The sequence below is a fragment of the Phoca vitulina genome, unplaced genomic scaffold (assembly GCF_004348235.1).
Source record: "Phoca vitulina isolate PV1807 unplaced genomic scaffold, GSC_HSeal_1.0 scaffold7, whole genome shotgun sequence".
In the NCBI taxonomy this organism is placed as follows: Eukaryota; Metazoa; Chordata; class Mammalia; order Carnivora; family Phocidae; genus Phoca; species Phoca vitulina.
Genome location: NW_022589710.1, coordinates 56,965,800 through 56,981,548, shown reverse-complemented (window position 1 = coordinate 56,981,548; position 15,749 = coordinate 56,965,800). Strand labels below are relative to the sequence as shown.

At 38.1% G+C, this 15,749-nt stretch overlaps 1 protein-coding gene across 6 annotated transcripts in view; it reads right to left on the bottom strand.

Annotated features, from left to right (window-relative positions):
• Positions 1-15,546, bottom strand: part of SPATA7 (spermatogenesis associated 7) — a 44,645-nt gene extending 29,099 nt beyond the window's left edge. For 2 of the 6 annotated variants that reach the window (XM_032405725.1, XM_032405726.1), the window contains exons 1-4: positions 15,366-15,546; positions 9,486-9,560; positions 7,512-7,607; positions 4,157-4,204 (exon numbers count right to left, since the gene is read on the bottom strand). In XM_032405725.1, coding sequence (XP_032261616.1) covers positions 4,157-4,204; positions 7,512-7,607; positions 9,486-9,560; positions 15,366-15,384 — 238 coding nt within the window. In that variant the 5' untranslated portion in view covers positions 15,385-15,546. Of the gene's footprint in view, positions 1-4,156; positions 4,205-6,057; positions 6,713-7,511; positions 7,608-9,485; positions 9,561-15,365 lie in introns of those variants that run through there. The other 4 variants (XM_032405727.1, XM_032405728.1, XM_032405729.1 and 1 more) reach the window with 3 other exon arrangements.
• Between the last annotated feature and the right edge of the window lie 203 nt (positions 15,547-15,749).

Below are 15,749 nucleotides of genomic sequence, written 5' to 3'. Positions count from 1 at the left end.
TTCTTCATTTACATGGCAAAAAAAGAAAACCTCTTGTCTCAACTGACTGAAAGCAGAAAGTACCCTGAATAAATAAGCACTAGCTAAATTTAAATTGCAAAAACAAAAAATAGGAGCAATTCTTTAAATACAACCTATATGCTATCAATTCTCAAATCTTTCTTTTTCTTTCTTTCTTTTTCTTTCTCTCTCTCTCTTTCTTTCTTCCTTCCTTCCTTTCCTCCCTCCCTCTTTTAATTTAAGTAAGCTCTATGTGTTAGGAGTTAGTTGGACACTTAGGTAGTCAGAGCCAGGGTCCCCAAAAAGAAAGGAAAAAGCCGGGACAGCTAAGACAAAACTGCACTATTGCGGTTTTGCAGCTTAGACAAGACCACCTGTTTTGCAGCTTAGACAAGACTACAAGAGCACACTGTCTAGCAGCTTTTGCAAAAATGGCTTTTGCAAAACATCCTGAAACAAAACAATTCACCATAAAACATTGGTCACTATCACTTCGTCTCCAAATGTCAGCCCACAAGATCACCAACACGTGAACAATAACCTGTTCGGTGGATGGGTGCATGATCAAAGCCCTGATTGGCACACCTAAGCAGCCAATGCACAGGGGCCCACATTCAGGATGCTTACGATAATTTCATGAGTTTATAAAAACCCCTACACTTAGGAGCTCAAAGGGCACCCCTCTTGGGTCCCTTTCCTCTTCGGGAGCTCTGTACTACTATTGTTCAGTAAACTTCGCTTTGCTGCCCACCACTCTGTCTGGTCTACCTCTTCATTCTTCAAAGTGGTGGGACCAAGAACCGTGGGCACTAAGGGGACAAAAATCCTGTAACATATGCCCAAAGTGGGGCTTGAACTCATAACCCCAAGATCAAGAGCCACATGCTCTGACTGAGTCAGCTGGGTGCTCCAACTCACCATTACTTCTTATCTGCATTCCTGTCTCCTAACTAGTCATTCTGCTTCTACCATTGCCTCTTACAGGCTATTCTCAACTCAGTAGCCAGAGACGATGCTCTTAAAAGTTAAACTGGCTCTATTACTCTTCTACTCAAGACCCTCCAGTGGCTTCCAATTCCATGCAGAGTGAAAGGCAAAGCACTTGCACTGGCTACAGCCCACCAAGTCTGTTCTCTCTGGCCCACCTCAATAACTTCTTCTCCTAACACTCTTCAGCTGGCCCACTTCACATCAGCTAGATAGCTTTCTTTGCTGTTCCCTGAACACACCAATCACAATGCCATTCCAAGGCTTTTGTACTTGCTATTCCTTGGTCTTGATTGTCCTTCTTCCCCCATCTAACCCACCTGCCTCTCCCTTAATTCTTTCAGGTTTCTGCTCACTTTCTCAGTGAGGCCTTCTCTTCCAAGAAGACTCTCAATCTCCCTTATCCTGCTTGGTTTTTTTCCATTGCATTTGTCACTCTCTGACATATTCTGTATTTACTTATTTTTTTTGTATTTTCTCATCATTTGTCTCCTTCAACTAGAATGTAAGCTCTATAAAAGCAGGTACTTTTTTCACCTCCACCTCCTTTTGTTCTAAGGGCCCTTGGAACAGTATCTAGCACAAAGTAGGTGCCTAATATTTGCTGAATTAATCAATGAATAAACTCGAACTAAACAAAATATTATGCAAAATGCCTGATTATTTTAAATTGGTGAACATGGATCTTAGATCCCAGGGTTTGGTTCAGTAAGAGGATTAATACATACATTCAGGCAGGCTTTTTATTACTCAATCTAAATAAAAAAAGAGATAATCTTATTTTACATATTTATTGTTCAGGAAATTAATATCAGTGTGAAAATTTAGCAAAACTTTCCCATTTAGACATGATCCTAGTTAAAGAAGATTATCTGATAATACAATTGGGTAAAAACATTTTTTTTTTTTTTTTTAGTTAGGAATTCCTTTATTCCTTATCAAAACAATCTAACAGCAAAGGGTAAAAACATCTTAATTGAAATGATTCAGATTTTTTTTGAAGATTAAATTTATGTATTGTTTATTTATGTATTGTTTGTTTGTTTATAGTAATCTCCACACTCAACATAGGGCTCGAACTCACGAACCTTGAGATCATAAGTCACATGCTCTACTGATGGACCAGCCAGGCGCCCCAAATGGTTCAGATTTTTTAAGTTGGTAAACACTGAACCAGTTTTTTGTGCTATAAAAATATCATTAATATGATACAGAAGAAAAAGAATACACCACAGAAATTAAAAATCTGGAAGAATCCTTAGAGATTATCTAATTACCTTTCATTTTACAAGAAAGGAGGGTAAGAGGTAAAATGACTTGCCCACATAACTTTTATGCTGTGGTCAATCTGGTCTTTCAATATATATATTTAAGTCTGGACTCTTGCCTAAAATGCCTCTGCCCCTCTTCTAAAATTATTTGACCTCCAAGATTCCTTCACAGATATGAGAGCCCACACTAGGGCCTGTTACAACTAAAGGAACAAAAGGGGAAGAATACAAAGTGCCAAGCATGGGGCCTACGAGGACACCATGCTCACTGAATGGCAGCTGGGGGCAACTGGCTCAGCTTAAAAGTCCTAGCTCTTCCACTAAGAAGGTCTATAAGAAGAGATTGGGTTCAACTGATCCTGCTGTCTTTGATCTTTCCCAGACTGCACCTAAGTGGCATTTCTCTACCTATTCTCTCTTTCATTCACCACTTAGCATGCACTACACGTTGGGCTGATACTTACTTTCTAATATAGAAATCCTCTCTCAGGCTATGATATCTATGTCCTTTTGCTATTTTTAAGTATATATTTCCTGACTTGAACTCAAACAAAGGCCTCAAATGGTATCTTTTAGAACATTTTAAAATAGGAATTTCAAATTTCGGAGTCTGATTATTTCCTTAGTAGAGGTTATTTAGAAAACTTCGGTCAATATATGGATTTTCAGATACTATCAAGTTTATCAGTTAAGCTATTAGGATACAAACAGTAGACAGTATTTATCTGAAGAAAAGTGCCAGTTATGGTAGTTTTAATGAATCATTCAGTAACCTTAATAAACCAAGGGAAGTTAGAATCACAGAATCCTAAAACTTTACCTTGGCAAGCCTTTTAGTACTATCCAAATTTTTATATGTAGGAATAATGAAATCCAGAGAAGTTAAATAATTTATCCAAAGTTACGCAGCAATTTAGTGGCAAAGCCTGGGCTCAATTCTAAGTTCTTAAACTTAGAAATACAAGCTTCTTTTATTTATGGATAATTTTTAAAAGTTAGAAAATGCTTCCTCAAGAGGCAGTATATCAACATCCATTACTAGGATGGCTACAATCAAAAACACAGAAAATAACAAGTGCTGGGGAGGATGTGGAGAAACTGGAGGCCTTGCACACTATTGGTGGAAATGCAAAATGATGCAGCTGCTGTACAAAATACTATGGTGGTTTCTCAAAAATTAAAAGTAGAATTACCGTATGATCTAGCAATTCCATTTTTGGGCATATACCCAAAAGAACGGAAAGCAGGGTCTCAAAGAGATATTTGTACATCCATGTCCACAGGAGAATTATTAAAAACAAACAAAAGGTGGAAACAACCCAAGTGTCTACTGACTTACGATTGTATAAACAAAAAAGCCTTAAAAAGGAAGGAGATTCTGACATATGTTACAACATGGATGAAATTCAAGCACATTATGCTAGGTAAAATAAGCCAGTCACAAAAGGAAAACTACCTGATGATTCCACTTACATGAGGTACCAGAGTTGTCAGAGTCAGAGACAGAAAACAGAATGATAGTTACAAGGCAGTTACGGTTTAATGGGTACGAGTTTCAGTTCTGCAAGATAAGAAGGGTTCTAGAAATGGGTAGTGGTGACAGTTGTACCATAGTATGAACACAGCTAATGCCACTGAAATGGTTAAAATGGTTAGACTTCCAAATGGTTACAATGGTAAATTCTATGTTATGTATAGTTTACCACAAGGTTTTTAAAAATGTTTTATTTAAATGTTTATTTAACCTACAGTGAAATACTGCTTTCAGGAGCAGAGTTCAGTGATTCATCACTTACAGATAACACGCAGCGCCCGTCACAACAAGTGCCCTCCTTCATCTCCATCACTCCTCTAACCATTAGTGTTTTTTAAAAGTCAGGATGTGAAAAATAACTTACATTTGACGCTGGCACTCATGCTTAATGGAACCGAGCAGTCTACTGCAGCTGAAAGAAAAAAAATCAGTTGTTTAATAATATTCTTAATAGTTATAAATGAACAAATATCAGATGTGAAAAGCACAAAAAGTTCCAGAATTTCCAGTTCCTTGTTTTGATCTTTATGGTACTTCTAGAGATAAGAAATATAATACCCTTGATAAAAAATACACTGGTTGGGATTAATAGCTCACTGGGTACTGTAGAAGGAAGTATTAGAAAACTGGAAAACATAGCAATATAAACTACTTAAAATGAAACAGAGTAAATAAAGATTGGAAAATAAATGCACAGAGCATCAGTGACCTAACCTACCTCTATCATGCACTTAGCATACCTGTAATTGGAGTCCCAAAACAAGCCCCCCGCAAAAAGGCAAAATAAGAGGCTCTACACTACTTGATTTCAAGACTTATTGTAATGCTACAGTAATTAAGGCAGTATGGTATTTTTTTTTAAAGATTTTATTTATTTATTTGATACGGGTTGGGGGGAGAGCAAGCACAAGCAGGGGGAACGGCAGGCAGAGGGAGAAGCAGGCTCCCCACTGATCAAGGAGCCTGATGTGGGGCTTGATCCCAGGACCCAGAGATCACGACCAGAGCTGAAGGCAGGCGCTTAACCGACTGAGCCACCCAGGTGCCCATATAAGATCTAGAACAGAACCGAGAAGTCCAGAAATTTACCCTCCAATATGGGTCAGCTGTCTTTCAAAAACTGCAAAGGCAATTCAACACAGAAAGGACAATCTCTTCAACAAGTGGTACTGGGAATATCTGGATATTCATAGGCAAAAAACTGATACTTTATATAAAAACTCACTCAAAATGGATCACAAACTTAAATGTAGGAGCTAAAACTTACACTTCTAGAAGAAAACACATAAGAAAATCTTAGTGACCTAAGGTTAGGAAAAGATTTCTTAAACAGGATATGGAAAGTATAAACTATTAAAGCAATTGAAAAGCTGAACTTGATTTCACATGTCACAAAATACAATTTATCTTTAGATTTCTCAGTCATTTAAAAATATAAACTTCATAAAATGCGAACTAAGATTTATAAACTTAGCTCTTCAAATGAGAAAACAAAAATTTTTGGAAGACCTTAGTGAAAAACTGATGAAATTCAAATAAGATCTGTACTTAATAGTATTCTATCAATATTCATTTGCTAGTTTTAATAACTGTACTGTGGTTATATAAGATTTTAACATTAGGGAAAGCTGGGTGAAGGGTTTCTGTGACACCATATTATTTTCACAACTTTTCTAGAAGTCTAAAATTATTTCATTATAAAAATTTTAAAAAGAAAATGAAAAGATAAGTCTCAGACTGGGAGAAAATGTATTTGATACAGGATCTGTACTTAATATACAAAGAACTCTCACAATTTAATATTAAGAAACAAACAACTTGGGATGCCTGGGTGGCTCAGTCAGTTAAGCGTCTGCCTTTGGCTCAGGTCATGATCCTGGGGACCTGGGATCGAGCCCCAGGTCGGACTCCCTGCTCAGCAGGAGCCTGCTTCTCTCTCTCCCTCTGCATGCTGCTCCCACTACTTATGCTCTCTCTCTGTCAAATAAATAAAATCTTTAAAAAAAGAAACAACTTATTTTTAAAAATGGGCAAAAGATCTGAACAGATAGCAAATAAGCACAAGAAAAGTTGCTCAACATCATTAGGCATTAGGGAAATACAAGCTAAAGCCCTGATGAGCGACCTAAATCTCAACTAGAATGGCTGCAGGACTGCCAAAGGCTGGCAAAGGAAGTGCTGGTGAGAATGCGGAAGTGACAGAAACACACAATGGCACTCACTCTGGAAAAACAGGCAGTTTCTTATAAAGTTAAACATACTTACCATTTTACCCCACAATTCCACTCGTAGTGATACATTTATCAGCGTGAAAAGGAAGCACATGTTCAAAGATTGTACGCGAATGCTTATAGCAGCTTTATTCCTAATGGCCAAAATTGAGTCAAAACAATCCAAATACCCACCAACTGATGAATTCATAAGCAAATTGTAGTATATTCATTGAATGGAAAACTACTTAACAATAAAAAGGAAGAATTACAGATGTACATACCAACATGGATTAGTCTCCAGAACATTAGCTAATTGAAAGGAGCCAGACACAAAATGATACACAGTGTATGATTCCATTTATATGAAATTCTAGAAAAGGCAAAACTATAGTGATAGAAAGCAGGTAAGTGGTTGCCAGGGATTGGGGGAAGAGATTGATTGCAAAGGACTAGGGAGAACTTTTTAGGGTGATGGGAATGTTCTGTATCAGGGGTCAGTGAATGTTTTCTGCAAAGGGACAGATGGTAAATTCTTCAGGCTTTACAGAGTGATTATGGCCTCTGTCACAACTAGTCCACTCTGCTCGTTAGAGCAAAAGCCACCACAGACAATATATCCGAGAATGAACATGACTGTGTTTATTTACGGACAATGAAATTTGAATTTCATGTGACTTTCACATGTTACGAAATATATATATTTTTAAGATTTTATTTATTTATTTGAGAGAGAGAGAATGAGAGAGAGCACACGATGGGGGAGGGTCAGGGGGAGAAGCAGACTCCCCGCTGAGCAGGGAGCCCGATGCAATGCGGGACTCAATGCGGGACTCGATCCAGGGACTCCAGGATCATGATCTGAGCCAAAGGCAGTTGCTTAACCAACTGAGCCACCCAGGTGCCCCGAAATATTGTTCTTTTGATTTTTTCTGACCATTTAATAACATAAATATAAATATCATTTTTTAGTTCAAGAGCTGTACAAAAATAAGTGGCAGGAGAATTTGGCCTACGAGCTGTAGTTAGCCGATCCCTGTTATAGGATGACTGTTGTGGTGATTATACAAATGTATATATGTTCCAAAACACTTAACTGTACACTTAAAATTAGTGCATTTTATTGTATATTATTATCTCAATAAAGCAACAAAAAAGAAAAAAGTAATAGCTGGCATCCTCTTTGTACGATTTCTATAGTAGATTTGAAAACAAAAAAGCAGATTACAAACTTATTATATTAAGATCAACATCTAACCACAAAAATGTGTTACAGATAACACAGGTAAAATGTAATAATGTAGTTATTATACAGATATCAAATATAGTTAATAAAAATGGCATTCTGAATTTTCTACGTATAAAAGTTAGAGTTAACAGTTGATATCTCACCACACCAAACACAAATCCATTTATATATATATTCATTTTTGCTACAGATTTACCCTAATTAGAAAGGAAGCTGAGGTTTAAACTGGGTATAGAAAGTTCACATTTGCACATTTTTACCTTTGGCTGAAAGGATTTTATTATAGTGAACAGCCATGTGATTCTTGACCAGGTGGAGAGTACTTAGTCTGAGAGAGGAGGAGTCAGTGCAAAAAGCTAAAAATTAAAACATATTTAATCATTATGTATTTAGAATATAAAAATCATCATGAGATAAACAAGATACTGATTATTAAGCTCATTTTTATAAAATGTTCTGAAAATTAACCATGAACATACTGACGTATCTGTGATGCTGAATATGTCCTAGCCTTAATCTTGCACCGATAACTGACAAGCTATTGACTACTTGGGTTCAAACCTTTCTAAGACTGAGAGTTTGGGAAGAGATTCTAGAATATAATCTATCATTGTATTTACAAAACTGTTTCTTATTGACAGACCTCAATCTCGTAAAAATGTTTAGCCACTTGCCAGATTATAAAATGTTAGCATTGTTAATAGTTGAATAAATCAAATTTGAAACTCAAAAACTATGCAAAGATTCTTTTCTGAGAGGCAACTTCTAATTTTACACCTGAAAACACCATCAGTTTACCGCACTCTTCTTGAAATATTAGGACTATCTTAAGACAAATACAGTCACATAGAAATTCTATGACATTAAACTTCTCAACCTCATCTAAACTGTTTAAAAGAAATCTTAGAAATTTATATAAGTATAAATGTATAAAATGTAAATAAATGTAGGCATAACTTTTAAACATTAAAAGCTGATTTTGAGAATACATACATATAGTTTTAAAAAGTCAACAGCTAAAACGGCATATAAAGATTGAAAAATAAGTGAACTTCCTGCCATGACCCCTCCCCTCCCTTCCCAGAAGTATACTCTGCTACTATTTTTATGCATCCTTCTAGGGAAATTCTATGCATAATACAAGGATGTACAATAATGATAAGCTTGATACTATTACTACTATTAAAATTTATTGAATAGGTACCATGCATGCATTGTTCTAAGCTCTTAACAGGTAAACACTCATTTAGTCATTATTATCACCATTTAATAGAAATGGAAACTAAGGTAGAGAGATGTGAATAAGGTCTTCAAGGTCCCACAGCTGACGAGAACCCAGGCAGCCTCCTACTTAGATCCACTAAACCTGTACCAGTTCTGCACATATATTCTTTTTTTTTTTTTGTAGTTGCACATATATTCTTAAAAAAAAAGTTAGCCAACTATTTATTGTTGTTCCTTCTGCTTTTCTAATGTATGTATTCTTTACATCTAGTTTTAAATTTTTAGTTAAAAATAATTTTTCAACATTGATGACTTTGATCTATGTGTACATATATTTTATTACAAGAAATAAGTTAACTGAAAATGTGATCCTTCTTTCACTTTTAGAGGAAACAGTATCAAAGATTTTTCATGTAAATAAGGAAAAAAAGACTTTCAACTATTTTGCCTTAAAAAACCCAGAGTTTAAATTTTGAATCTATCATTATAAAAATATATTTTAAGTTCACATTAAAAATTTAAAGGCTTTAAAATGTGAAAATACAGAAAATACAGATTTCTTTCTCATAGAATCTAGAAATCCAGTTGGAAAAGTAAAATCACAGGTGTTCACTCCTGATACAAAATGTATTTTTCAAGTGCTCTTTTTCTCTGCACAACTTTTCCTTTTTAGTGCCAGTGTCTTTAACTAACCCCCTAATCACCACTTCACCAAGGAAGGCGTGCCGGAAGCCAGGGAGGTCTGCCGGCACAGAGGAGAGCAGGGCTGGAGCCGCAGGAGGGAGCAGGCAGAGGCCAGGGACACATCCTGGGCACAACACTACTTTGAAAGGATGGCTTCCTAAATTCCCTCATCTCAAGAATTCCTATAATATTTAATTGTAATTAACAATATGAAGTTCAATACTGATTAAATGAAGTAATTTTTCATCATGTCCTACACTTTACAAATAAAGGAAACAGTCAACCTTTTCACACGTAATCTTTTACCACTTAAATACCTCACTTACCATTACTTTTGGTGCTCAAGTGTCCTTTAAATAGGCATGGTGGACCGTATCTGGGAAGGACAGAGGTTGCTCTGACTTTTAACAAAAAAATATAAATTAGGATAAATCAAACACAACTTGTACAGAAACAACAATATTGAATATTTAAAAATAATAACTGTATCTTTGATTTTAACTATCAGAATTGTTTAAAATTTTATTCAATCATGATACTAATCAGCAATGATACATCAGACAGACAAAAATTCTATTGCTGTAGAAGATAAAAGGCTTTCTCTTTTAAGAAAATAAGTTGTTCTCAGAACAGCTGTACCCTGAGACTTTAGTTTCACTGGATAAAATGACAAATACCTCACTTATGTTATTTGATATATATTAATTTTATTCTGTACACCACTGACCCACCAGATTTTTTAATGATTTTGAGATATAGAAGTGAGATTTTGAGTTAACACATATACATTAACTATTTCAGTTAATCATAAGTAAGTCTGTTCTTAAAAATAATTTTAAGAAAGTAATCCTCTCACAAAGTAGTTTAGTAAATTAGAAATTATACAATGTTACTATATGTAAAATATATGTATAAAATGTCCGAATCAGAACTTAATTATTAAAAGATGTAAGGTTCATCTCGTCCAACCCCTTACGCTCTTGTTTGGATCCTTGCTATCTCCGCTAAAGTCAGCGTCTCATCTTTCAGACAAGATGGTATGTCAGAAAATTAGATATATACCTCATCACAAAATTAATTTCTCTCCCCTAAAAGTGAATTGTGTTTTGAGGAGTAACCTTCAAGATAAGAAGGCTGAGTTATAGATTTTAATGGAATTTAACACGCAAAATAAGAATAGTGGATCCCTAAGATATGTTTTTAAGGTGGTAAAATGGTCAGTCTGCTATCAGGTGGGCTGCTATAAGCTAAGGTGTGGAAGGGACACAAAGTCTGGAAGAAATATGGATGATTGAAAATGGAAAGAGAGGTATCGAGATAGAACTAAAATCCAGGACCAGAGAACAAAGCCTGCTAGAACAGACTAAAATAAAAAATACTTGAGATCTGATTATCTGAGAAGATCCCTCTCTATCACAGGCTAGAGGGCAGGAAGGAAAAAAATTAACTTATTATTTAGAACAAGAGAGGTCAAGGTGATACCATTTGAGTTGGTAATGACAGTCATGAAATTAGCATAGTTTGTTTCTACAAGGAAAGAAGGGGATCTGAGACCTAAACACACAAAGAAAGCAAAATGACCAATAAAACCTCTCCAGCAAACCTTGTTTCTCTGGGGGAAAACAAAGTGTCCCACATTTTGCCTGCCTAGAATCCCATGTCCCTTTATCTGGAAATAGGACCTTCAACTTGCACTTGGGGAACCACTCTTGCCTTACTTTTAGCCCAAGTAATTCAAGTAGAGCTTATCCCACAGCTCAGGGGTGGGCATATAACCCAAATCTGACCAGTTATGTTCAGTGAATCAGGAATGAGGATGTGATCCAAGTCCAGCCAATGACACACAATCCTGGGACTTTTACTGGAACTATCAGGAAAGAGATACTCTCTCTACTGGGCTGGAGCCCAGCGTAAGACAAAGAAGCCTGGCATTCCTAGTGGCTGTCTTGTACCATATAGGGAACCTGTCTGAGAATGAAGCCTAACAGAGAGAAATGGAAGACAGTAATTTCATTTGAGTCCCTGAATCTAACCATGTTTGACATTACTAGACGTTACTAGACGTTTCTTTACAGGAGCTAAAAATCTCTAAACCAGTTTGAATTGGGTTTCTTCACTTGTAGTCAAAAGCTAATATACTGAATACTAACTGTGCCAGGCAGGTACTGTTCTAAGCACTTGGTAGCTATAAATTCATTTAATCCTTACAACAATCCTATGAGATAGGTATTATCATTATCCCCACTTTACAGTGAAGCACAAAGAGGTAAAGCATGTAATTTGCCCAAGATTACACGACAATTGTGTGTAATAGACTCAGATTTTGGATCTGAATCCAGGGGAACTTGATAAATGTTGTATGTTCTGACTGACTGTTCTATCGAACAGCCATTCCTCCACATCTCTTCCTTCTTGGACCTCTCTATTCCCTGAGAAACAACAATATTGAAATTAGGCCAATTAATAACCCTACAATGACCTCTAAGTGTTCAAGTGAAAGGAACAGTTGCATGCATCTCACTTTAAATCAAGTTAGAAATGATTAAGCTTAGTGAGGGAGGCATGTTCAAAGCTGAGATATGCCAAATCTAGGTCCCTTGTGTCAAACACTTAGCCAAGTTATACATACAAAAGAAAAGTTCTTGAAGGAAATTAAAAGTGCTGTTCCAGGAAACACATAAATGATAAGAAAGTGAAATAGCCTTATTGCTGACATGTAGAAAGTTTTAGTGGTCTGGATAAAAGACTAAACCAGCTACAACATTCCCTTAAACCAAAGCCTAATCCAAAAAAACAAAAACTAGAACAAAAAACAAAAAATGCAAAGCCCAATCCAGAGCAAGCCCCCAATTCTCTTTATTTCTATGAAGGCTGAGAGAGGTAAGGAAGCTGCAGAAGAAAAGTCTGAAGCTAGCAGGGGTTAGTTCATGAGGTTTAAGGAAAAGAAGCCATCTCTATAACATAAAAGTATAAGGTGAAGCAGCAAATTATCCAGAAGATCTAGCTAAGATAATTAATAAAGGTGGCTACACTAAACAGATTTTCAATGTAGATGAAACAGATTTATATTGGACGAAGATGCCATCCGGGACTTTCATAGCCTCCGAGGAGAAGTCCACGCCTGGCTTTAATGCTTCAAAGGACAGGCGACTCTCTTGTTAGGGGTTAATGCAGCTGGTGACTTTAAGTTGGAGCCAATGCTCATTTACCATTTTTGAAAATTCTAGGGCCGTTAAGAATTATGCTACATCTGCTGTGTCAGTGCTCTATAAATAGAACAACAATGCCCACGTAACAGCACATTTGTTTATAACACAGTTTAATGAATAGGGTGTTTTGTTGTTGTTGTTTTTGGTGTCTCTGGGTGGGCTCAATGGATTCTTTTTTTTTAAGATTTTATTTTTATTTATTTGACAGAAAGAGAGAGAGAGAGAGAGAGCACAAGCAGGGGGAGAGGAAGAGGGACAAGGAGGCTCCTGCTGAGCAGGGAGTCCGATGCGGGGCTCAATCCCAGGACCCTGGGATCATGACCTGAGCCGAAGGCAGTCGCTTAACCAACTGAGCCATGCAGGCGCCCCTCAGTGGATATTTTAGGCTTACTGTTCAGACCTACTGCTCAGAAAAAGATTCCTTTCAAAATATTACTAAGTTCATTGACAATGTACCCGGTCACCCAAAAGCTCTGATGGAGATATACAATGAGATTAATGTTTTCATGTCTGCTAACACAATATCCATTCTGCAGCCCATGGATCAAGGAGTAATTTCAACTTTCAAGTCTTATTATTTAGGAAATACATTTCATAAGGCTAGAGCTGCCATTCCACTGATGGATCGGGGCAAAGTAAATTGAAAACCTTCTGGACAGGATTCACCATTCTAGATGCCATTAAGAATATTTGTGATTTGTAGGAAGAAGTAATAATATCAACATTAATATGAATTTGGAAGAAATTGATTCCAACCCTCATGGATGACTGAGGGGTTCAAGACTTCAGCAGAGGAAGTATCTGCAGATGTGACAGAAATAACAAGAGAACTAGAATTAGAAGTAGAACCTGAAGATGTGACTGAATTGCTGCAATCTCACAATAAAACTTTAACAGATGAGGAGCTGTTTCTTAAAGACAAGCAAAGAAAGTGGTTTCTTGAGATGGAATCTATTCCTGGTAAAGATGCTGTGAAGATCGTTGCAATGACAACAAAGGATTTAGAATACTACATCAACTTAGCTGACAGAATTAACTCCAGTTTTGAAAGAAGCTCTACTGTGGGTAAAATGCTATCAAACAATACCACATGCTACAGAGAAATCATTCATGAAAGGAAGGGTCAATCGACGTGGCAAACTTCAATGTTGTCTTCTTTTTCCTTCCTTCCTTCTTTTTTTTTTTTTAAAGATTTCATTTTTTAAAAGTAATCTCTGCACCCAGCGTGGGGCTCAAACTCATGACCTAGAGATCAAGAGTCACATGCTCCACTGAGCATGCCAGGCACCCCCAATGTTGTTTCATTTTAAGAAATTGCCACAGTCACCCCAATGGTCAGCAACCACCACCCTGACCAGTCAGCAGCCATCAACATTAATGCAAGACCCATCAGCAGCAAAAAGATTACTACTTGCTGAAAGCTCAGATAATGGTTAGCATTTTTTAGCAATAAAGTATTTTTAAATGAGGGCATGTACATTGTTTTTTTAGACATAATGTTACTGCATACTTAATAGACTACAGTGTAGGGTAAACACAACTTTTATATACACTGGGAAACCAAAATATTCATTTGACTCACTTTATTGAGATACCTGCTTTATTGCAGCAGAACAGATTCTGCAATATCTCCGAGGTATGCCTGTATAATTGAAATTTTACATACGTCCTTTCTCATACTCCCACTTCTGCCATGGGATAGTAAATAAAAAACAATGGCTCTAGGGGTTCATGTTCCTCATCTGGATATAAAGCTTGTTCTGCCACTTACTGTGACCCTGGCAAGTTATTTATGATCTCTTAGTTTATTTGCTGTGAAATGAGGATAATACCTATCAAGACATAGCTTGAGAATTATTTCTGGTACACAGCAAGGGTAGCTTATGTTGCAAAATTTCTAAAAACCAAAAAGGCATGTTGGTTTGCTTTTTCTGGAATTTAGGTTGATAGAGTGTCAGAATATACAGTTTGCTATCAATGGATAGTCATCTCCTATATTCAGAACAGCACTTATTTTGACCAATGATTACATAATAAAGGCACACTCATATTCAAAGCAAGACTTATTGCAAGGAACCATCCAGCAGCTTGGTTTAAAGATACTTTTAAAAGTGATAATTGGGAGGGGGAGGATCTGGAGATTACTTTATCTGGCTTGAGGCAAGAACTCTACTTGCTGAGAAAATGTGAAAATGCAAATTATTTGGATTGAGCCAATTCACAGAGATTTAAAGTTATATGGCCCCAAGAGTTCCACCGTGATGTCCACTTGACCCAGAGAGTATTCAGGAAAGTGCAGGTGTACACAGTGATTATGGATTAGTCCTTTGCCACTAAAACTGTAGCCAGCAACACTGTATCATTTGGCAGCTTATGAGAAATGCAAAATCTCAGCCCCCACCAGACCTACTGAACCATAATCTGCATTTTAACACGATTCCCAGGGGATTCCTATTCACATTAAAGTTAGAGAATCCCTGGGTTACTTGTTTTGTGGGGGGGGAGGGAGGTGATTACAGAAGGACGATTTCATATTTACTGATTACTTAAAATATGCCAGGAGTTATTATCTGCATTTATATTATCTGCATTTAATTTTCAAGAACTCTGACATGGATGTTTTACTGCCACATTCGAGGGATGAGGAAATTGGGTGTCACCCTTGCGGAGAGCAGCGGGGCTTGATCTGGGGCTCTGGGAGGTCTGACTCCAAAGAACAAATTTAGTTCCTCTGCCTCGGAGCCACCGAGGTAAAAAAGGCTGCATGCTCCCGAGTTCAGGCGACCGGGGTCCCAGCAGTCAGGGCCACAGATTCTGAGCAAGGAGGGCCTCCTCCTGTGCGCGGGGTAACACCTCGATCAACAGTGGCGACTGAACAGACGACCGGAAGCCCCCTGGGCGCTGCCTGGACCCGCGCACCCGCGACCCGCATCCCGGATCCCAGGCCCGGAGTGAGGGCCGGCGCGAGGCTGCCGTCACCGCGAGAGCTCCCTTTACCTCTCCGGCTGCCATCCATGCTTAGATTCTCTTGCAGCCGCCGTGGGGGCACGTTAGGTCCCCTTCGGTCCTTCCCCGGGCCGGGCCGGGCCGGGGCCCGCAGCACACGATCGGCGCGCAGGAGCCGGCGCGGGGCCGCAGCTGCTGGAGACCGTCGCCAGGCCGGTTGCTAAGGGCCGGGGCCAAGGCGCTGGGATTCTGACGTCACGGCGCAAGGACGTGCTCTCCCGCAGCCCCGCCCCCGGGGGTACCCGGAGGGAGGGCGGGAGCAGTTGAGGGTGGGGGCCCTGGGCTGGGAAAGTGTCCCAAACGCCTGTCTGTGGCTCTGGGATCCTGCGAGCCGTCCACAGAGCGGGCTCTTGTCAGGAGCCAAGTCACCGGCAC